General features: G+C 45.1%; 1 protein-coding gene across 3 annotated transcripts in view; it reads right to left on the bottom strand.

Moving 5' to 3' along the window:
* scn5lab (sodium channel, voltage gated, type V-like, alpha b) overlaps positions 1-18,953 on the bottom strand; it is a 501,419-nt gene that overhangs the window by 10,389 nt on the left and 472,077 nt on the right. For all 3 annotated transcript variants that reach the window (XM_072576302.1, XM_072576305.1, XM_072576304.1), the window contains 4 exons: positions 15,711-15,764; positions 12,540-12,677; positions 11,132-11,236; positions 5,341-5,611 (listed from right to left, as the gene is read on the bottom strand). In XM_072576302.1, coding sequence (XP_072432403.1) covers positions 5,341-5,611; positions 11,132-11,236; positions 12,540-12,677; positions 15,711-15,764 — 568 coding nt within the window. The remainder of the gene's footprint in view (positions 1-5,340; positions 5,612-11,131; positions 11,237-12,539; positions 12,678-15,710; positions 15,765-18,953) is intronic.

Below are 18,953 nucleotides of genomic sequence, written 5' to 3'. Positions count from 1 at the left end.
TTTTAAAGAGGGGGATGGGGCCCAGGCAATTGAAGAACAAACAACAGTACAGGCAGAAACAGGCCTTTCAGCCCACCAAGACTGCACTGACAAATGATGCCTTTCTAAACTAAAAACCTTTTGCCTCTATACTGGCCGTATCCCTTTATTCCCTGCTCAGTAATGGATCTGCCACGCTTCGATTCCACACTTGGGTGACTGTCTGGGTGGAGTTTGCATGTTCCTCCCCGTGTCTGCGTGGGTTTCCTCCGGGTGCTCCGGTTTCCTCCCACAGTCCAAAGATGTGCAGGCTAGGGTGGTTTAGCCAAGGGAAATGCAGGGGGTGGGGTTAGTGTGGGTGGGATACTGTTTGGAGGGTCAGCATGGGCCAAATGGCCTATTTCCACACTAGAGGGATTCTAAGCTGAAAATGTGTTGCTGGAAAAGCGCAGCAGGTCAGGCAGCATCCAAGGAACAGGAGAATCGACGTTTCGGGCATCAGCCCTTCTTCAGGAATGAGGAAGGTGTGTCCAGCAGGCTAAGGTAAAAGGTAGGGAGGAGGGTCTTGGGGGAGGGGCGTTGGAAATGCGATAGGTGGAAGGACGTCAAGCAGCCCACACCTAGTATGTTTCCTACATTTGTGAGGGAAGAACCGCATCTCCTTCGTCTGGAGTGAACTCAAACCTTGGAAGTTCAAGCCGACAAGTCCTGCTCTTTGCAATTTTTCCCATTCTCTCAGGACAGACAGACTGCCAGCCTCATTATCGCAGAGCGACATGTTCGAAAGTAACTCCCGGTTTTAATCTGAACGTGTTGGGCCCTACATCAAACGACAAGTCCTCTGATGTTAAAGACCTTCATCTCATAGGAGTGGTCCACATGGATGGCTGGCTGCCAGGGGTTAGGAAAACAATGTGCTCAAAACCCTACTCAGCCCCTTTCATCTGCGAGCGATTTACTCCAGGGTGCACACAGGCCTTACCATTCAATCTGCCATGTGCAATGAAGTTATGTTTGAAATGCTGCCATTAGGCTTTATTATTCGCAAAGTGTTACTGATAATGACTTTCAGCTGCCCCAATTATTATACAGATGGGAGACCTTTTAATATTATTATGTCTAAAGGGCAGGCTTTAGTGTGTTTGTTTGTGTTTTTTTAAAAATTAATTTGTTTGCAAACAGATCAAGGGGCAATTAATCTAATGGATATTCTCTGTTAGCCAATATTTCTCTTTCCATCTAATCCATTATCAGGATGACACATGACACAGCAGGCACTACGTTGGCTGCACAGTCAGTGTTACTGAATTCTGTCCTTACTCAGGACAACTAAGATAGTTTTGTCGTTGCTCTCTACACGGTCAATCCCTTAGAGAGGCACTGACCCACAAAATCTGAAATCAAGTTCGATTTGATTCCCAGGGCCGAGTTGTTCTGATGGGTCGCGACCTTTAATCTGACGGACCCCACCGGGATTCCTGGGAATGGTTGTAGGGGGACTATCCCATACAAGCCCAATTGGCATGACCCTCTCTTGCCACCAGTGGCTAAGAATGCGGAACCCACCTTCATTCCATGTATCAGTTAGAAGCGGATCTTAGGGCTAAAGGGATCAAAGGGTATGAAAGAGGGACTGAGTAAAATAATCCATCACGATCATATCAAATGGTGGAAGGGCCGAATGGCCTATTCCTGTACCTATTTTCTGTATCAATTGTCAGCAGACAGGCCATCCACCCAATTTAAAAAGGGAGCCCCCTTAATGAAACAATTGCACAGAGGCTGGTACCCCACGTCACCGCAGAGAGTCCTTGACCCTGATCCAGCGCCCTCAGAGCCAGCTCTCAGAGTGAGCAGAACCCCTGACACTCCTGTTCATATCTGTCAGCCAGGGCTCCCTGACTGGACCAGGTTAACAGCCCCAATCAGGGAGCTCAGATTCTAAGGGGTCCCCTTGGCTGACCTCATCACAAAGTCACTCCATCCAACTTCAAATATAAGTGTGAGCCGTACGCTCAATTAACCACCATCTAACTGAACAGCAGCACAGCCTCAAAGGGACAAAATGGCCTCCACATATTCCCATGAACCTCCTATCTGAGTTCATTTGAGTGGAACTTATAAATCCTTGAAGAATCAGGTCAAACCTAAACAGATTACTCAGCTTGATGTTGAGTTTTATCAAGTGCCTGCCCCACCAACACAGATCAGTGAAGAAAGCTCCTTAACTGCTTTGCTACCTAGTCAGCTATTTTTTTTCTCTCTCTCTCTGTTTTATCTCTAAATGTTCAGTGTATGGACATGCACTTAAAGAATTCTCAGGTCCATATGTCAGGAGATTGGGAAACTAAAGGGAGGGAAAATGCTGAAAATGCACCTCAGGACAATCAATACGTAAAAGTGAAAGGTATATTAATGGGACTCTTCATTAGAAATAAGAACTCTGCTGTGTACATGAGGCTTTCTATTATCCTGCTGTGCATCTGGGCACCAGTGAAATAATCAAGGTATAAGTGGGAACTGTGGAATTGTGTCAATTAAACTTCATTCATCTTATCTTTCTCTTATCCCCTTATAGAAACATAAAAACATAGAATATCGGAGCAGGAGTAGGCCATTTGGCCCTTCAGGACTGACTCACCATTCAACATGACTATACCTTATCATCCAACTGAGTCCCCTGTTCCCCCTATTTCCCCTTTGACCTCTTTAGCCCAAGAACCATATCTCTCTCCTTCCTGATCACATTCAATGTTCCGGCCTTAACTATTTTCTGTGGCAAACAATTCCACAGGCTCAACACTCTCTGGGTGAAGAAATTTCTCCTCAGCTCAGTCCAAAATAGCCTACACTCTATCCTGAAACTGTGACACCCAAGTTCGAAACACCCCAATCATCAGGAACATCCTTCTTGTATTTACCCTGTCTAATCTTGTTCAAATTTTATAGCTTTCCCTTTCATTCACAGAATGCCTACAGCGCGGAAGCAGGCCATTCAGCCCATCAAGTCGACACCAACCCTTTGATGAGCACACCACACAGGCACATCTCCCTATTCTACCCTTGTTACCCTGCATCTCCTATGACTAATCTACCCAGCCTGCATATCCCAGGATTCTATGGGGCAATTCAGCATGGCCAATCCACCCAACCTAAACATTTTTGGATTGTGGGAGGAACCCCACACAGACACGGGGAGAATGTACAAACTCCACACAGACAGTCGCCTGAGGGTGGAACCGAACCCAGGTCCCTGCTGCTGTGAGGCAGCAGTGCCAACCACTGAGTCATCATGCTACTCATTCTTCTCTTCTCAAGGGAATATAGTCCTAACTGATCCAGCCTCCCTTCATTCGTCAGTCTTGTCATCTCAAGAATCATTCTAGTAGACCTTTGTTGCACTCACTCTGTAGCCAGAACATCCTTCCTTAAACAAGGAGAACAAGACTGCATGAAATACTCCAGGTGTGGTCTCACCAAGGCCCTGGAGTAAGACATTATGTGTCAAGCAAGAATCTATGAACTGTCAGGAGACTACTAGCATAGTACAAAACATCAGTGGATTTCAGTCTCTTTGGAATTACTTAATCAGGTCAAAGCACTGGGGCAGCATGGTGGCTCAGTGGTTAGAACTATTGCCTTATAGCACCAGGGACCTGGGTTCAATTCCAGCCTTGGGTAACTCTGTGGAGTTTGCACATTCTCCCTGTGTCTGTGCGGGTTTCCTCCCACGTTCCAAAAACATGCAGGTTAGGTGGATTAGCTGTGCAAGTTGCCCTGTAGTGTCCATGGGCCTGGATAGGATGCTCTTTGGAGGGATTGGTGTAGACTTGATGGGCTGAATAGCTTGCTTCCCACACTGTTTTGGGATTCTGTGGATGTTCCACATGGAAGTGCTTGTATGGGGGAGGGGGGGGAAGGTGCTGTCAGCCAGCAACATGCCATTGTGTGGGAGGAGTTCGAGTCGAGATGAAAGGGGGAGGCCTTTCAGTTGTTACTGTGTTGCTACTTTACATTCACTACACCTTGCAAAGCAGGCCGGATTCTGATGAACTGGCAGTGAGACTGTTTTGAGACTGCAATGCCAATTATGTTCAACTTTGCAACTCGGTTTGCTTGTCAAATCTGCTGGCAACCCAGTACAAAGTGTGGTAGTGAAGGAGTGAGCTTGATTGTACCAGACTGAATTGGACCCACTGCCAGTGGCCACTTGTGACCCTACCTTTGAGCCAGAAGGCCTGGGATCAGATCCCACTTGCTCTGGAGGTGTGTTACAGTATGCCGAGCACATTGATTAAATGATCTATAAATGCAAGTCATTTCAAGGCTCTTGTGATGCAATGGTAGTGCCACTACCTCTGGGCCAGGAGGTCTGAGCTCAAGTCCCACATGCATGAGACAATTAAAGATATCTGCTTCAGCTGCAGAAAGGAGAGTGTGAAGTACAATGGTGAATAATGAATTCAAAACAATCACTGGGGAGTACAGAACTTGAATCCAGCTGAAAACAGAGATATATTGTTGAAGGGTTTTTATCTCGCACTCATCAGGACCCATGCAAGAGTGCCAAGTTTCAAACAGTCACAATAATAGGTACGACAGGAGAAGTGAATGCTGATTGGGTGTCAAGTCTTCAAGCCTTCTTTTAATTCTCTACACCCCAATGATTGCAGTGGTTCAAGAAGGGAGCTCATCACCACTTCCTTTGGGGCAATTAGGGACGGGCAATGAATGCTGGCTTAACCAGTGATGCCCACATCCTGTGCATGAATAACAAAGGCAATCACCCAAGAGTTTGGGACATCATTGCTTTTATTCCATGTTGTTTTCTCCACAGCCAGTCAGAAACTTCTTAATCAGCAATTTCTTCTGTAGTATAAATTGTTGTGACTGTGGGAGATTTGGCATTCTTGCATGTATCCTGATGAGAACAAGACAAAGACTTTGAGTAACACGGCTCTCTTTTCAGCAATCAATGGATTAAAATGTTCCTTTAGAAAACAGGTCATTTTAAATCCACAGTCTTGCAGCTACGTGCCAGCTCAGTGAGATACACAGCCACGTTGGCGAGAAAACCCAATGCCAGAACGGCTAGCAAGTTTCCGAAATGAAACACATGGATATAGCGACAACACATTGGTCCTTATCTCACACCCTCCCTGATGGACTCCCTGCCAACTGGCATTGTGGGTTAATTCACAGGGAATGGACTACAGCGATTCAAGAAGGCAGCTCACCACCACCTTCTCAAGGGCAAATAAGGATGGGCTATCAATGCTGGCCAGCCAGTGATGCCCAAGTCCCACAAATGAATAAAAAAATAACACCAAAAGAGATGAGTAGGGAACTGTTCATACCTACCGATAATGGAAATGATCACCACCACAAAATCAAATATGTTCCAGCCAATGGTGAAGAAGTACTGCCTCAGGGCGATAATTTTGAGAGAGGACTCAGCAGTGAAAAGCACAATAAAGATAATGTTGATGATGAAGAGTATATTCTTCTTGTACTGATCCATGTCGTCTGTCTCCACCATCATCGTCAACATGTTGAGGCAGATCAGGAACATGATGAAAATGTCAAAGGCTTGCTTTGTAACCAGGTCGAAGATTAGCCCTTGGAATTTATTCTAGGAAGCGGGAAGGGGGCAAACACGAAACACAAGAGTTAGGCATTGTCACATTCTGGCTGGTAAAAAGATATCGTCTTGTAAAAAGCAATTACCTCCAGTACTTATGACCTTAAGACCTGAAGAAATAGGAACAGAAGGAAGTGGTTTGGCCATCACAGCTGATCCAACATTCCTCCTGTTCACTTTCCTGCCAGAGAGTTCTAGAGTCATCTGGCACAGGAACAGACCCTGCGGTTCAAACAGTCCAGGCCGAACATAATCCCAAACTAAACTCATCCCACCTGCCTGCGCTTGGCCCATATCCTGCCAACATTTCTTTTCCACGTACTTATCCAAATGCCTTTTAAACATTGTATCTGCATCCACTGCTCTCTCTGGAAGTTCATCCCACACACAAACCACTCTCTGTATAAAAAAACTACTCCTCGTGTGCTATTTTAAATCTTTCTCTCACCTCAAAAATGTCTGCTAGTCTTGAAATCCCCAACCCTAGGGAAAATACATCTGCTATTCACCCTATCCATGCCCCTTATAATTTTATAAACCGCTATAAGGTCACCCCCTCAACCTCCTCTGTTCCAGTGAAAGAAGTCCCGGTCTATTCAGCGTCTACTTATAACACAAACCCTGCAGACCCAGCAACACCCTGGTAAATGTCTTCTGAACTCTCTCCAGTTTACTAATATCCTTCCTATAACATGGTGACCAGAACTGCACACAGTATTGCAGGAGAGGTCTCACCAATGTCCTGTACACCCTCAGCATAACATCCCAACTCCTATATTCCGAGGTCTGAGCAATGACGGCAAGCATAATCAACATCTTCTTAACCATATTGTCTGTGTGTGACGCAAACTTCAAAGAATTATGTACATGAACCCTCAGTCTCTCTGTTCTATAACACTACTCAAGACCCTACTTTTAATAGTATAAGTCCTGCCCTTGGTTGTATGACAGAAATGCAATGCCCTTTGCCCCCGTAATCCTTAGTTCCCTGATTGATCAAGAATCTATCAATCTCAGCCTTAAATATCCACAAGGACCCTGCCCCTCCAGCTCTCTGTGGCAAGGAGTTCCCAAAACCCACAACCCTCTGAGAGAAAAAAAGCCCTCCCCATCTCGGTCTTAAATTGGCACCCCTTTATTCTCAGACTGTGCCCTCTCGACCCTCCCATGAGGAGAAACCTTCTCTCAGCATTCACCCTGCCAAGGCCCTTCACAATCCTAGATCACCTCTCAGTTCCTGCCCTTCAGATAGTGGACCCCAGTTGCAGTCAGGGGTACAGTTCTAGAGAATGCACTTTAGAAAAGATGTCAAGGTTATGGAGAAATTACAGAGAACGTTTGCCAGGAAGAAACAATTGAAAAGGGAGCTCAGAGTGTCGCAGATGCTTTATGTCTGAAATAAAAACAGAAAATGCTGGAGATACTCAGCAGGTTACTCAATATATATGGATAGGGAGAGAGAGTTAATGGATCAGCTCTGTGATCTTCAGTCAGGCCTGAGAATAGTTAGAGATGTAATAGGTCTTGAACAAGGAGTAGGTGGGACAAGGACAAGTGGAAGGTCTGTGAATTAATCAACTTATCTCTACTCCTCACTATTATATAAATGGTAGAACGTGAGGACTGCAGATGCTGGAGATCAGAGTCGAAAAGGGTGGTGCTGGAAAAGCGCAGCAGGTCAGGCAGCATCCAAGAAGCAGGTGAATTGAGGTTTCGGGCATAAGCCCTGATTGTATAAACGTCTATAAAGTCACCCCTCAGCCTCCTATGCTGCATGAGAAAAAGTCTCAGCCTATCCAGCCTCTCCTTCTAACTCAACCTTTCCAGACTCGGTAACACCCTTGTAAATCTTTTTTGCACTCTTTCCAGTTTAATAATATCCTCACTACTGCAGGGCAACCAGAAGCGTACTCAGTATTCCGAATGTGGCCTGACCAATGTCCTGTCCAGCAGTGAGATCATGTCCCAACTCCCGCACTCAGTGCTTTCAAGAAGGTAACTCATGATAGGCTCATTCAGAAGCTTAAGATGCAAGAGATCCCCAGTGACTTGGCCCCGTGGATTCAGAATTGTCTTGCCTATAGAACACAAAGGATAGTAGTGGAAAGGAGTTCTTCTGGCTGGAGGTCTGGGATTAATAGTGTTCCACAGAGATACATACTGGGACCTCTGCGGTTTGTGATATGTGTAAATGACTTGGATGAAAATGTAGTTGGGTGGCTAGTAAGTGTGCAGATGACACAAAGATCAGTGGATAGTGTAGAAGGTTGTCAAAGGATATGGCAAGATAGAGATCAGTTGCAGATATGGGCAGAGAAATGGCAGATGGAGTTTAATCTGGGTAAGTGTGAGGTGCTGCACTTTGGGAGATCAAATATTAAGGAAAAGTACACAGTTTATGGCAGGACCCTGATCAACATTAATCTACAGAAGGATCTTGGGGTTCAAGTCCATAGCTCCTAGAAAGAGGCCACACAAATAGATAGGGTGGTACAGAAGGCACATGGCATGCTTGTCTTTATTGGTCAGAGAATTGAGTACAAGAGTCAGGATGTCATGTTGCACCTTTATAAGGCTATGGTGAGGCCTCAGTACAGCATTCAATTCTGGTCACCATATTACAGGAAGGATGTGGAGGCTTTGGAGAGGGTGTGGAAGAGGTTTACCCGGATGCTGCCTGGATTAGAGGGTATGAGCTCTAAGGTGAGGCTAGAAAAACTCAGGTTGTTTTATCTGGAGCAGTGGAGGCTGAGGGGATACTTGAAAGAAGTCTATAAAAATATGGGATGCATAGATCGGGTTGATGCGCAGAATTTTCCCAGAGTTGAAATGTCTAATACCGTGGGGGGCATGCATTTAAGGTAGAGGGGGAAAGTTCAAAGGAGATGGGAGGGACAAGATTTATACACAGAGAGTGGTAGGAGTCTGGAATGTGCTGCCAGGTAGTGGAGGCAGATACATTTGGGGTGTTTAAGGGGCTTTTAGATAAGTTCATGGATATGTAAGGAATGGAGGGATATGGTCCAAGGGCAGGCAGGAGGGATGGATTTAATTTGTTGTCAAGTTTGGCACAACTCGGTAGGCCAAAGGACCCATTCCTGTGCTGTACTGTTCTATGTTCTACACTCTGTCCAATGAAGTCAAGCTTGCTTAACACCTTCATCACCAGCCTGCCTACTTGTGACACCGCTATTAAGAAACGATGGACCTGCACCCCTATGTCTCTTTGTTCGACAACACTCCCCGGGGGGGGCAAATTTTTCACACAGAGGGTGGTGCGTATGTGGAATGAGCTGCTAGAGGAAGTGGTAGAGGTGGGTACAATTTCACATTTAATAGATATTTGGATAAGTACATGGATAGGAAACGTTCCATCATTCTGAGGGATATGGGCCAATTGTAGGGAAATGGGACTAGTTCAGTTCAGGAAACCTGGTCAGCATGGATGAGTTGGGTCAAAGGGTCTGTTTCCATGCTGTATGACTCTATATTAGGGGAGAAAAGTCCGTCCTTCAGAACCAAAGGTGATGGAGTAAGAACTGAACCAAAGGATCAAAAGATTCTAACTAAAAGCAATAATAAGAGAAAAGAAAATCAATACAAGCAAAGAGAAGGAAATAAACAGGAGATGAAAGTAACAAATGGAAATCAAGGTAATGGCAGAAACTTTGAGCATGTATTTTCTATTTGTTTTCACACTCGAGGTCACAAAACAACATCCCAAGAATAGTATATAAAAAAAAGGAGGGAGAAATCTAAAGCAATTGCGATGACCAGAGATAAAGTACCAGAAAAAAATAACGTTAAAGTCCCCTGAAACTGAAGACCTGCATCCTAAAGTCTTAAAAGTTCTGGTTGCAGAGCTCGTGGGTGCATTGCTCAAAAAAAACCCATGCTTCAGGAAGGTAGAGTAGAGAGTTGCAAATGTAATGTCTCTACTTTAGAAAGGAGGGTGAGGGGGGTGGGGGTGGGGTAGAAGACAGTAGGAAACTGAAGGCTGGTTCGCCTAGTACCTGTCATTGGAAAAACGCCAGAATCCATAATTAAGAAAGCAGGACATTAGAAAACCGGACTACAATAAAGCTTGGGTGGAGGGTTGGCTGAAGAATAGGGAAGAGAGTCAAGGAGAACTGGGTCATTTTCAGGTCAACAAACTATAGCATATGGAATGTCACTTTTCATTGCATTTTATTGTAAAAATACGCATGACAAATTCTAAATTCTAAGGAGTTAGTGCGAGGTTCTTTCACATTTACTGCTTATATTCATGATTGGATGAAGGGACAGTGTATTGTAAGCAAAGTTTTTGAAAAATCAGTAGGAGGAGGACACAAGAAACTTGCAGAGGAATATAGATAAAGTGGGCAGAAAATTGGCAGATAGAATATAATACAAGGAAAGTGTGAGGATTTCTACTTTAGGAGGAATAGCAGAGAAGTAGAATGTTACTTAAATGGAGAGAGACGTCAGAGTTTTGTGGTGCAGAGGGATCTGGGTGACCTTGTACATGAACTACACAAAGTTGGCACGCAGACACAGCAAGTAATTATTTTATTGGAGAAAAGGACTAAGTCTAAAAGTAGGGAAGTCCAATCAAACCCATAACCGGTGCTTCCAAGTTTGCTTTCCTTATTTAAAAATGGGGAAGCTTGCTTTGGATGCAGTGCACAGAAGGTGCACTTGGCTGAGGAAGGGTTACGGAAATTGGAGCCAAAGTTCAGAAGAAAGAGCAGTGATTCACATGGGGACAGATAAGTTTCAAAGTGGGCTTGACACGGGAGGTGCTGAGAAGATGGTTCCCCTTGTGGGAAGTGTCAAACCAGAGTGCACAACTTTAGAATAAGAAGTTCTCCCATTTAAGGAGAAATTCCATCTTTCAGAGAGTCTTTAATCTTTGGAAGTCTCTACTCCGGAGAATGGAGAGTGGGTCATTAAAGGCTGAGTTGGATGGATGTTTAGTTGACCACTGACAGGCAGAAAAGGGGAGTTGAGACCATGATCAGATCAGCTGTCAGCTTATTGAGTGCAGAACATGGCTTCTATATCTTACAATCACAGGTCACCAGGGAGGTGATGGCTGAGAGATACTATCATTAAGCTAATACCTCAGTGACCCAGCTAGTATCCTGGAACCCAGATCCAAATCTTTATACTCAATGCCTGGATTGATGAAAGCAAGTGTGCCATACGTCTTCTTTACCAGCTTATCCACATGTGTTGCCACCTTCAGGGAGCTGTGGACCTACACCCTATGATCGCTCTGTATATCAGTACTCCTAAGGGTCCTGCCATTCACTGTATACTTTCCTCTTTTTGAGGAAAATGATTTAATATTCCAGTTCCACTTAAGTCCCAGCAGTTTTTAAAACCTACACAAATGACCTTGTCTTCTGCAGTGACATGACAGAGCCAGTGCAATGTGCAAAGCTCTGGAGATCTCGTATTACACATGATGACTTTAAAGGACATCTCCCAAACTCAACATTACAGCACCTTTCCTCTGGTTCTTACCAAAGGCCTGGGGATTGGTTTCTGAGGCTTCTTGGAACCCAGTTTCTTCATGGCATTGTAATATTTCTTCTGTTCCTCCGTCATGAAGATGTCCTGACCTCCGAGGTATAGGAAAGAAAGAATGGCATTGTTATTCTTTTCAAACAGCAAAACTGCGACCCTTAACCCAAGAACTGCAACACTGGATGATGGACTAAGATAGCCTAAGAGCTGGACGATGGCACAAACGCCCTCCCTCATCCAAAAATGCCTCGAGCCTGGCACATGAAGGGGCTTACTGTAGTAAATCCACCACAGAGGCTAAGGAAATTCGGCATGTGCATAAAGAAAACATCCTATCTGGATGCACCACAACGCGGTCTTCCAACTGCAAAGTCCATCTCACAAACCAACCTTCCATCCATTGACTCCATCTACACTTCCCACTGCATCGGGAAGGCAGCCAACATTATCAAAGATCCCTCCCACCCCAGTTATACTGTCTTCCATTGGACAGAAGATATAAAAGTTTGAAAATACAAACGAATAGATTCAAGAACAGTTTCTTATCTGCTGTCATCAGACTCTTGACTGGATGTCTGAAATGGTAACTCTAATCTCTCTCTCTCTCTGCACCTTCTCTACGGCTATAACACTGTATTCTGCACTCCATCTTGATGCACTTTGTATGATATGATCTGCCTGTGTAAAATGCAAAACAACACTTTTCACTGTATCTCAGTAAATGTGGCAGCAATAAATCAGTCAAATCTATATCAGAGGGCATGCACTCTTCACAATCAGCTCCACGTGATGGGTGTGGCCCTTGCTTTGCTGATGATGTATAGGATTATTGGACTTCACTAAGTTGAGCTGGGCTGTGTCCAGCTGGTCTCCAAGCACATTGACTTGGCTGAACAGTTTGTGTGTGGGCAGAAAGGTAGATACCCCACCCTGGGGATTCCTAAGCTTAAGCATGGAGGAGGTGATGGCCACGTGGTATTATCGCTGGATTGTTAATCAGGAGACCCTGGTATTATTCTGGGGATCTGAGTTTAAATCCCAGTTGATGGAATTTGAATTTATACGAAAAAAAATTCTGGAATTAGGAATCTGATGATGACCATGAATCCATTGACAATTTGTTGGGGAAACACCCCTCTGGTTCACTAATGTCCTTTAGGGATGCAAACTGCCATCTTTACCTGGTTGGGCCTACACGTGACTCCAGACCCACAGCAATGTGGTTGACTTTTGACTTCCCTCTAAACAATAAATGCTAGCCTGGCCAGTGATGTCCCCATCCCATCAATGAATAAAAAAAATTCTCTGCATCAGGGCTTTAAGACTTTGAAGCAGATGGTTTTGTCAAGCTTGGGGCATCCCACTAACCAAGTGTAAGTCATTTCAGAAGTGTCATGGTACTTATCTTTTTCTTCTGTTGGTTGAAGTTATCGATGATGACACCAATGAAGAGATTCAAGGTGAAGAAAGAACCGAATATGATGAAGATTACAAAGTACACATACATGTACTTGTTGGTCTCATAATCAGGCTGCTCACCAATCTACAAAAGCAACAGAATCAAGAATCTGAGCCAAAGAAGCTGAACATAAATTTGAGGAACAGCCTTCAATTCAGCAACACTCAGCCCTTTAGGCTCAATATTTGAATTCAACAACTCAGATCACTCCCAGTTTTCTTTAGACACTGAATTGCTTAACACTTAAAACTCTCTTCATCTTGTGTTTATTTCCTTGTCCCATTTCCAGACCATCCCCCACCCCAAGCCTCCTTCAGCCTTACACCACCATCCCTTGTGTTTTATTTTTCCTTCTATCTTTCATCTTGTCTTATTTTAGGCCTGACCCAGTCTGAGGCCTGGCTCAGTTAAAGGCCTGGCCCAGCCAGAGGCCTGGCCCAGTCTGAGGCCTGACCCAGTCTGAGGCCTGGCTCAGTTAAAGGCCTGGCCCAGTCTGAGGCCTGATCCAGTCTGAGGCCTGGCTCACTTACAGGCTTCGCCCAGTCAGAGACCTGGCCCAGTCTGAGACCTGACCCATTCTGAGGCCTGCCTGTTAGAGGCCTGGTACAGTCAAAGGCCTGGCCCAGTCAGAGCCCTGACCTAGTCTGAAGCCTCAGCAGTGTCACTGGGTGAAGTGGGTGCTGCTGAGCTGAGCAGAAGACATTGTGGTTCTGACAGACAATTCAAAAATAATATGGCAGGGCAGAAATGCCCAGGGTCAAAACAGAAAATCCTTTGGGTCCCAGGGGGGTATCTTTCTCAGTTATGGTCCCCTACTTTGGGCTACAGAACATCTAGTTGCAATGCTTCCTAATGCATTGAATTTGGTAGTGTTGTCGCTCTAGAGTCCCCTCCCTAAGGCACTATACCTCTCTGTTCCCCTTTACGACATCCCCTAAATCTTTCCTTCAGGTTTTGGTCATCTGGCCTTACACCTCCTTTAATAGTCTGGTGTCACATTTCCTTTAATAAAGAGCCACCAAGCACCTGAGGATGCTTTTTGGTATTAAAGGCACCATAATAATGCAAGTTGTTGTTGCCTTGAACATGGCGGTGAGACCAAAGGTGACGAGAGATAAGACAGTCCCCAGGGGAGATGGAGAGGGCTGAATTGTTAATGCTTTTTTCCAATCTATTCAACCCCCAGCTCCTCATACCCCAGCGTCTGAAGTGGCAGGGGTTCACTGTGGGTCTTACAGTTCACCGATGTCCCCGTGGAACTGGAGAGGCCATTGGATGGATCATGGATGGCCGAAAAAAGATGGACACTCCCAGAGCCTGCAGGAAGACTGACCGGGTTACCTTTGTGAATCACTGTCCTATCTGCACTGCAGCAACACTGAACACCCCCACCCAGTCCCCACTTCCAGTAAAGTGCCCCCTGGAGGCAGGAAGGGCCCCTTAGCTGATGTGGCTCATTGAGGCTCTGGTCAATCAAGTGGCCACTGACACTCAAGTGGTCAATCAAATTGACAATCAAGTGGTCAATCAAATTGCCTGATGGTGACATGACAATAGGCATTCCCTCTGATGCTTCCCCACTCAATTTTGACAGGCTTACTGTCTCCTAGCCCATCACCCAATCTGGTAAAAATCAGACCTGCTTATCTCACTGTGTCATTCTGTTTAACCCTCACACCTTCAAAGCTATCTGTGGGTCAAGTCTTTAGGGTGACATGGTCGATCAGTGGTTAGCACTGCTACCTCACGATGGCTGAGACCTGGGTTCGATTCCAGCCTCGGGTGACTATCTGTGTGGAGTTTGCACATTCTCCCCATGTCTCTGTGGGTTTGCTCTGGCTTCCTCCCACAGTCCAAAGATGTATAGGTTAGGGTGAACCAGCCATGCTAAATTGCCTATAGCGTTAGGTGCATTAGTCAGGGGTACATATAGGGTAGGGGAATGGGTCTGGGTGCGTTACTCTTTGGAGGGTCAGTGTGGACTTGTTGGGCCAAATGGCCTGTTTCATACCATAGGGAATCTAATCTTATAGCTTCAGTGTGACTGACTGGAAACAGAGCATTTTGTGATATTTCTGAGTGACGGGGAGAGGTGAGGCCCACTGGTATTATCGCTGTTAACCCAGAGACCCAGATCATGTTCCAGGGACCCGGGTTTGAATCCCGCCAAGGTAGATGGTGAAATTAAAATTCAATTTAAAACAAAAACCTGGAATTAGGGGAGGGGAAAAAGAAAACCATCTGGTTCCCTAATGCCACTCTTACCTGGTCTGGCCTACATGTGACTCCAGATCCATAGCAATGTTTGACTCTTAACAGCCATCTGGTCAGATTAGATTAGATTCCCTACAGTGTGGAAACAGGCCCTTCAGCCCAGCAAGTCCACACTGACCCTCCAAAGAGTAACCCACCCAAACCCATTCCCCTCTGACTAATGCACCTGACACTATGTGCAATTTAGCATGTTCTGAATCACCTGACCGACACATCTTTGAACTGTGGGAGGAAACCTGCACAGACACAGGGAGAATGTGCAAACTTCACTCAGACAGTTACCCAGACTGGACTTGAACCTGGGATCCTGGTGCTGTGAAGCAGCAGTGCTAACCACTGAGGCACTGTGCCACCCAATTAAGGGCAGGCAATAAATATTGGCCTAGCCACTGATGCCCTCTTCTCTGAATGAATAAAGGAAATTTTAAAAAGTCTCTACATAAGTGCAATGTCTCAATGATCAGCTTATAGTAATGATGGCATTGTGTAGATTAGTCCTGTTCTGGAATCTTCTGGCCTGCTGTTCCTAAAGCGGAGAATGGAACAGAATGAAGTTCCTGTGGCTGATGATGAAAAAGCAACTTCCTGCCCTATTGCTGGATAAGCTGTTAAGCAGGTCGCTGGGAGGTCATGAAGGCCAATATTGTCAGTGCAGTACTGAGGAAATGCAGCCTGGGTCACCTGCTCAAGTAACTAGAGTCTAACCAGACTCTCCTATGCACCCGCAATGTTCAGGTATTACCAGCAACCGGGAGAAGGTTGACCCTCATGACCCTTGCTCTCTACCTTTTCCTTCCCTATCCTGTATAGAAACTGGAAGGTAGTGAGACGTGATATACTCACATTTCGTGAATCAACGGCAGCGAACATTATGTTCATCCAGCCCTTAAACGTTGCCTGGAAAAATAAAACAGAAAAAGCATTTAAAGAGAGCGTTACAGAACTTGCCATCCTCGAGCTCTGAATCTATGGCTTTGGAAATATTCCAGTAACACGAAGGGTCCAGTGAAAAGTCCTACTCTTTCGGGAATCAAGGGTTCAGTGTGGGGAAAAATGCAAACATTGGCTTTGCCCTCAAGGATAGGTTAAAAATGTGTGTTGATAGAATCTGAGAATGGGAATTCTCAAATCTAAGGGCATCTAACTTTCTGTACTCAGTTTCCTGCCTGGCAGCTGACCTCCCCAGTTCAAAGGTGAATGTAACTCCTCATCTTTTCAATACTATCTGTCAAAGTGAAAGCCTGTGTTTAATTTGCTCAGTTTTATCGCATTAAGCTGCATCACTAATTTCAGCAATTGTTCCATTGGAACAAAAACAGAAAACTCAGCAGGTTTAGCATATCTGTGGAGAAAGATCAGAGTTAACCTTCAGGGTCCAGTAACCCTTCCTCAGAATCCACTGGATCCATTGGCTTCATTGCCCAATTGGATTCTTTTATGCCAGGAACCCCTCCTACTATCAAAGCTGTCCTTGTTCAACCTATCGAACTGTAACACCTGAATCTTACCCATATTGAAATTCATTTGCTCTTATAGTCCAATTCAGTATATTGACCATTTTTTTCTTGTTTCTTTTGTCATACCTTTTCACATTATTAACAGCATTGTGCCCCAGACCCTCAAATGGGTACAAACTGCATTTCCAATCATTCAGTCCAAATGGTCTTTGTGAATTTTGTACAGCAGTGGTTTCAGCACTGATCCCTGTGGAATACCACTTCCAACCATTTGCCAATCAAGTGACTACATTTAGCCTGGCTGTCTATTCTGCAGGCTGCTTGCTCTCTGTTCTATTTGTTGACCCTGACTTTACATACTCTGAGCTTAGTCATGAGTCTACCATGCTGTACTTTAGTGAAGGAATTTTACAAATGCAAATATTTTTAAACTATTATGTTACCCTTGCCTTGTGTTTCTGTTACGTATTCAAAGAATTCAAACAGGACCTCCCTTTTAAAATCTGTGCCAAATACTCTATTATGTTCTTAGTTTTTTGTTTGCACCTACCTTACTGAAGCTAATTGCTTCATCGTTCCCTGAATTTGTTCTATCTTCCTATTTAGATAGAGTGGTGAATGGTGAGGGAACCCAGCATTTGGCATTCAGTTTATTGGCAGCTGGTTTTTGTAAGCTGTTGAATGGAGACTTGCTCTAGTCTAGTGTCTGATCCAGCACAGCACCCCCAACACAGTCAGTATCGCTTTGTCATTGGGAAAGATTGAAGAATCCACACTGAGACAGTGTAGAATCTCAACTAGGGAACATCAAGCAGATTTAAGTCATGTTCAGAAAGCAGATTAAAGTTAGCAAAGCCAAAAAGAATTAAGAGGGAAGGAGAGAAGAGACTGATTAAAATAGCGTAAAAGTAAGTTCAGAAAGTTCCCAACATCAGGTGGCACGGTGGCTCAGTGGTTAGCATTGCTGCCTCATAGCACCAGGGCCCTGGGTTCAATTCCTGCCTTGGGCTACTGTCTGTGTGGAGTTTGCACACTCTCCCTGTGTCTGTGTGGGTTTCCTCTGGGTGCTCTGGTTTTCTCCCACAGTCCAAAGATGTACAGGTTAGGTGAATTGGCCACGCTAAATTGCCTGTAGTGTTAGGTGCATTAGTGAGGGGGGGGTGGGTTGCCCTGCGGAGGGTTGGTGTGGACTTGTTGGGCTGAAGGGCCTGTTTCCACAATGTAGGTAATCTAATCATGGACGTTGGTGGAATAAGGCTCCAGACTGGTAAAGTTAAACCTACCAAAGTTATTTGACAGCAATTATCAGTTTTCACACAGTCAAGAATTCACTCACTCTTGGAAGTGTCAATCTGAATTTTTAATGCAAAGCTAATCGTTATATGATTTCAGTCCCAGGTCTATCAGTATCAATCCTGACGAAGGACTTTTGCCCAATTGGTCGATTCTCCTGCTCCTAGGATGCTGCCTGGCCTGCTGTGCTTTTCCAGCACCACACTCTCGACTCTATCGGTATCAAGACTGTTCAGTACCAGGTCTCTCACAACAGTGCGCCCTGTGGTGGAATGGGGTGTCTGATGGGAACTGCTGAATGTCTGTGATTAATGTACATGTGTAGACTCAGAAAATTGCTCTCTGGTTTATATTACAATAAAGGTAAATGCTGACACTTTCATCAATATTGTTAATAACAAGTGTTCACAACAGGTCAGAGAAGATTTACAAGAATGTTGCCAGGGTTGGAGGGTTTGAGATATATGGAGAGGCTGAATCGTCTGGGGCTATTTTTCCTGGAGTGACGGAGGCTGAGGGGTGACCTTATGGAGGTTTATAAAATCATGAAGGGCATGGATAAGGTGAAGAGCCAAAGTCTTTTTCCTTGGGTGGGGACTTCAGAACTAGAGGGGAATAGGTTTAAGGTGAAAGGGGCAAGATTTAAAAGGGACCTAAGAGGCAAGTTTTTCATGCAGAGGGTGGTGCGTGTATGGAATGAGCTGCCAGAGGAAGTGGTGGAGGCTGGTACAATTACGACATTTAAAAGGCATCTGGATTGTTGTATGAATAGGAAGGGTTTAAGGGGATATGGGCCGGGTGCTGGCAGGTGGGACTAGATTGGGTTGGGATATCTGGTCAGCGTGGACGAGTTGGACCGAAGGGTCTGTTTCTGTGCTGTACATCTCTATGACTCTATGACTTATATGTTTTAGCATTTTGTGATCCACTTAGATTAGGTTAGATTCCCTACAGTGTGGAAACAGGCCATTTGGCCCAAAAAGTCCACACTGACCCTCCAAGGAATAACCCACCCAGACCCATTCCCCTATTTACCCCTGACTAACACCATGGGCAATTTATCGTGGCCAATTCATTTAACCTGCACATCTTTGGACTGTGGGAGGAAACCGGAGCACTTGAAGGAAACTCACGCAGACACAGGGGAGAATGTGTAAACCCCACACAGACAGTTGCCCGAGGCAGGAATCGAACACGGGTCCTTGGCGCTGTGAGGCAGCAGTGCTAACCACTGAGCCAACATGCTGCCCACTTATGAAGTCTGAGGGGGGGGATCTCATAGAAATCTGTAAGATTCTCACAGGACAAGACAGAATAAATACAGAAAGGCTGCTTC

This window comes from Chiloscyllium punctatum, chromosome 8 (assembly GCF_047496795.1).
Source record: "Chiloscyllium punctatum isolate Juve2018m chromosome 8, sChiPun1.3, whole genome shotgun sequence".
In the NCBI taxonomy this organism is placed as follows: Eukaryota; Metazoa; Chordata; class Chondrichthyes; order Orectolobiformes; family Hemiscylliidae; genus Chiloscyllium; species Chiloscyllium punctatum.
This window is presented reverse-complemented; position numbering and strand designations above follow the sequence as displayed.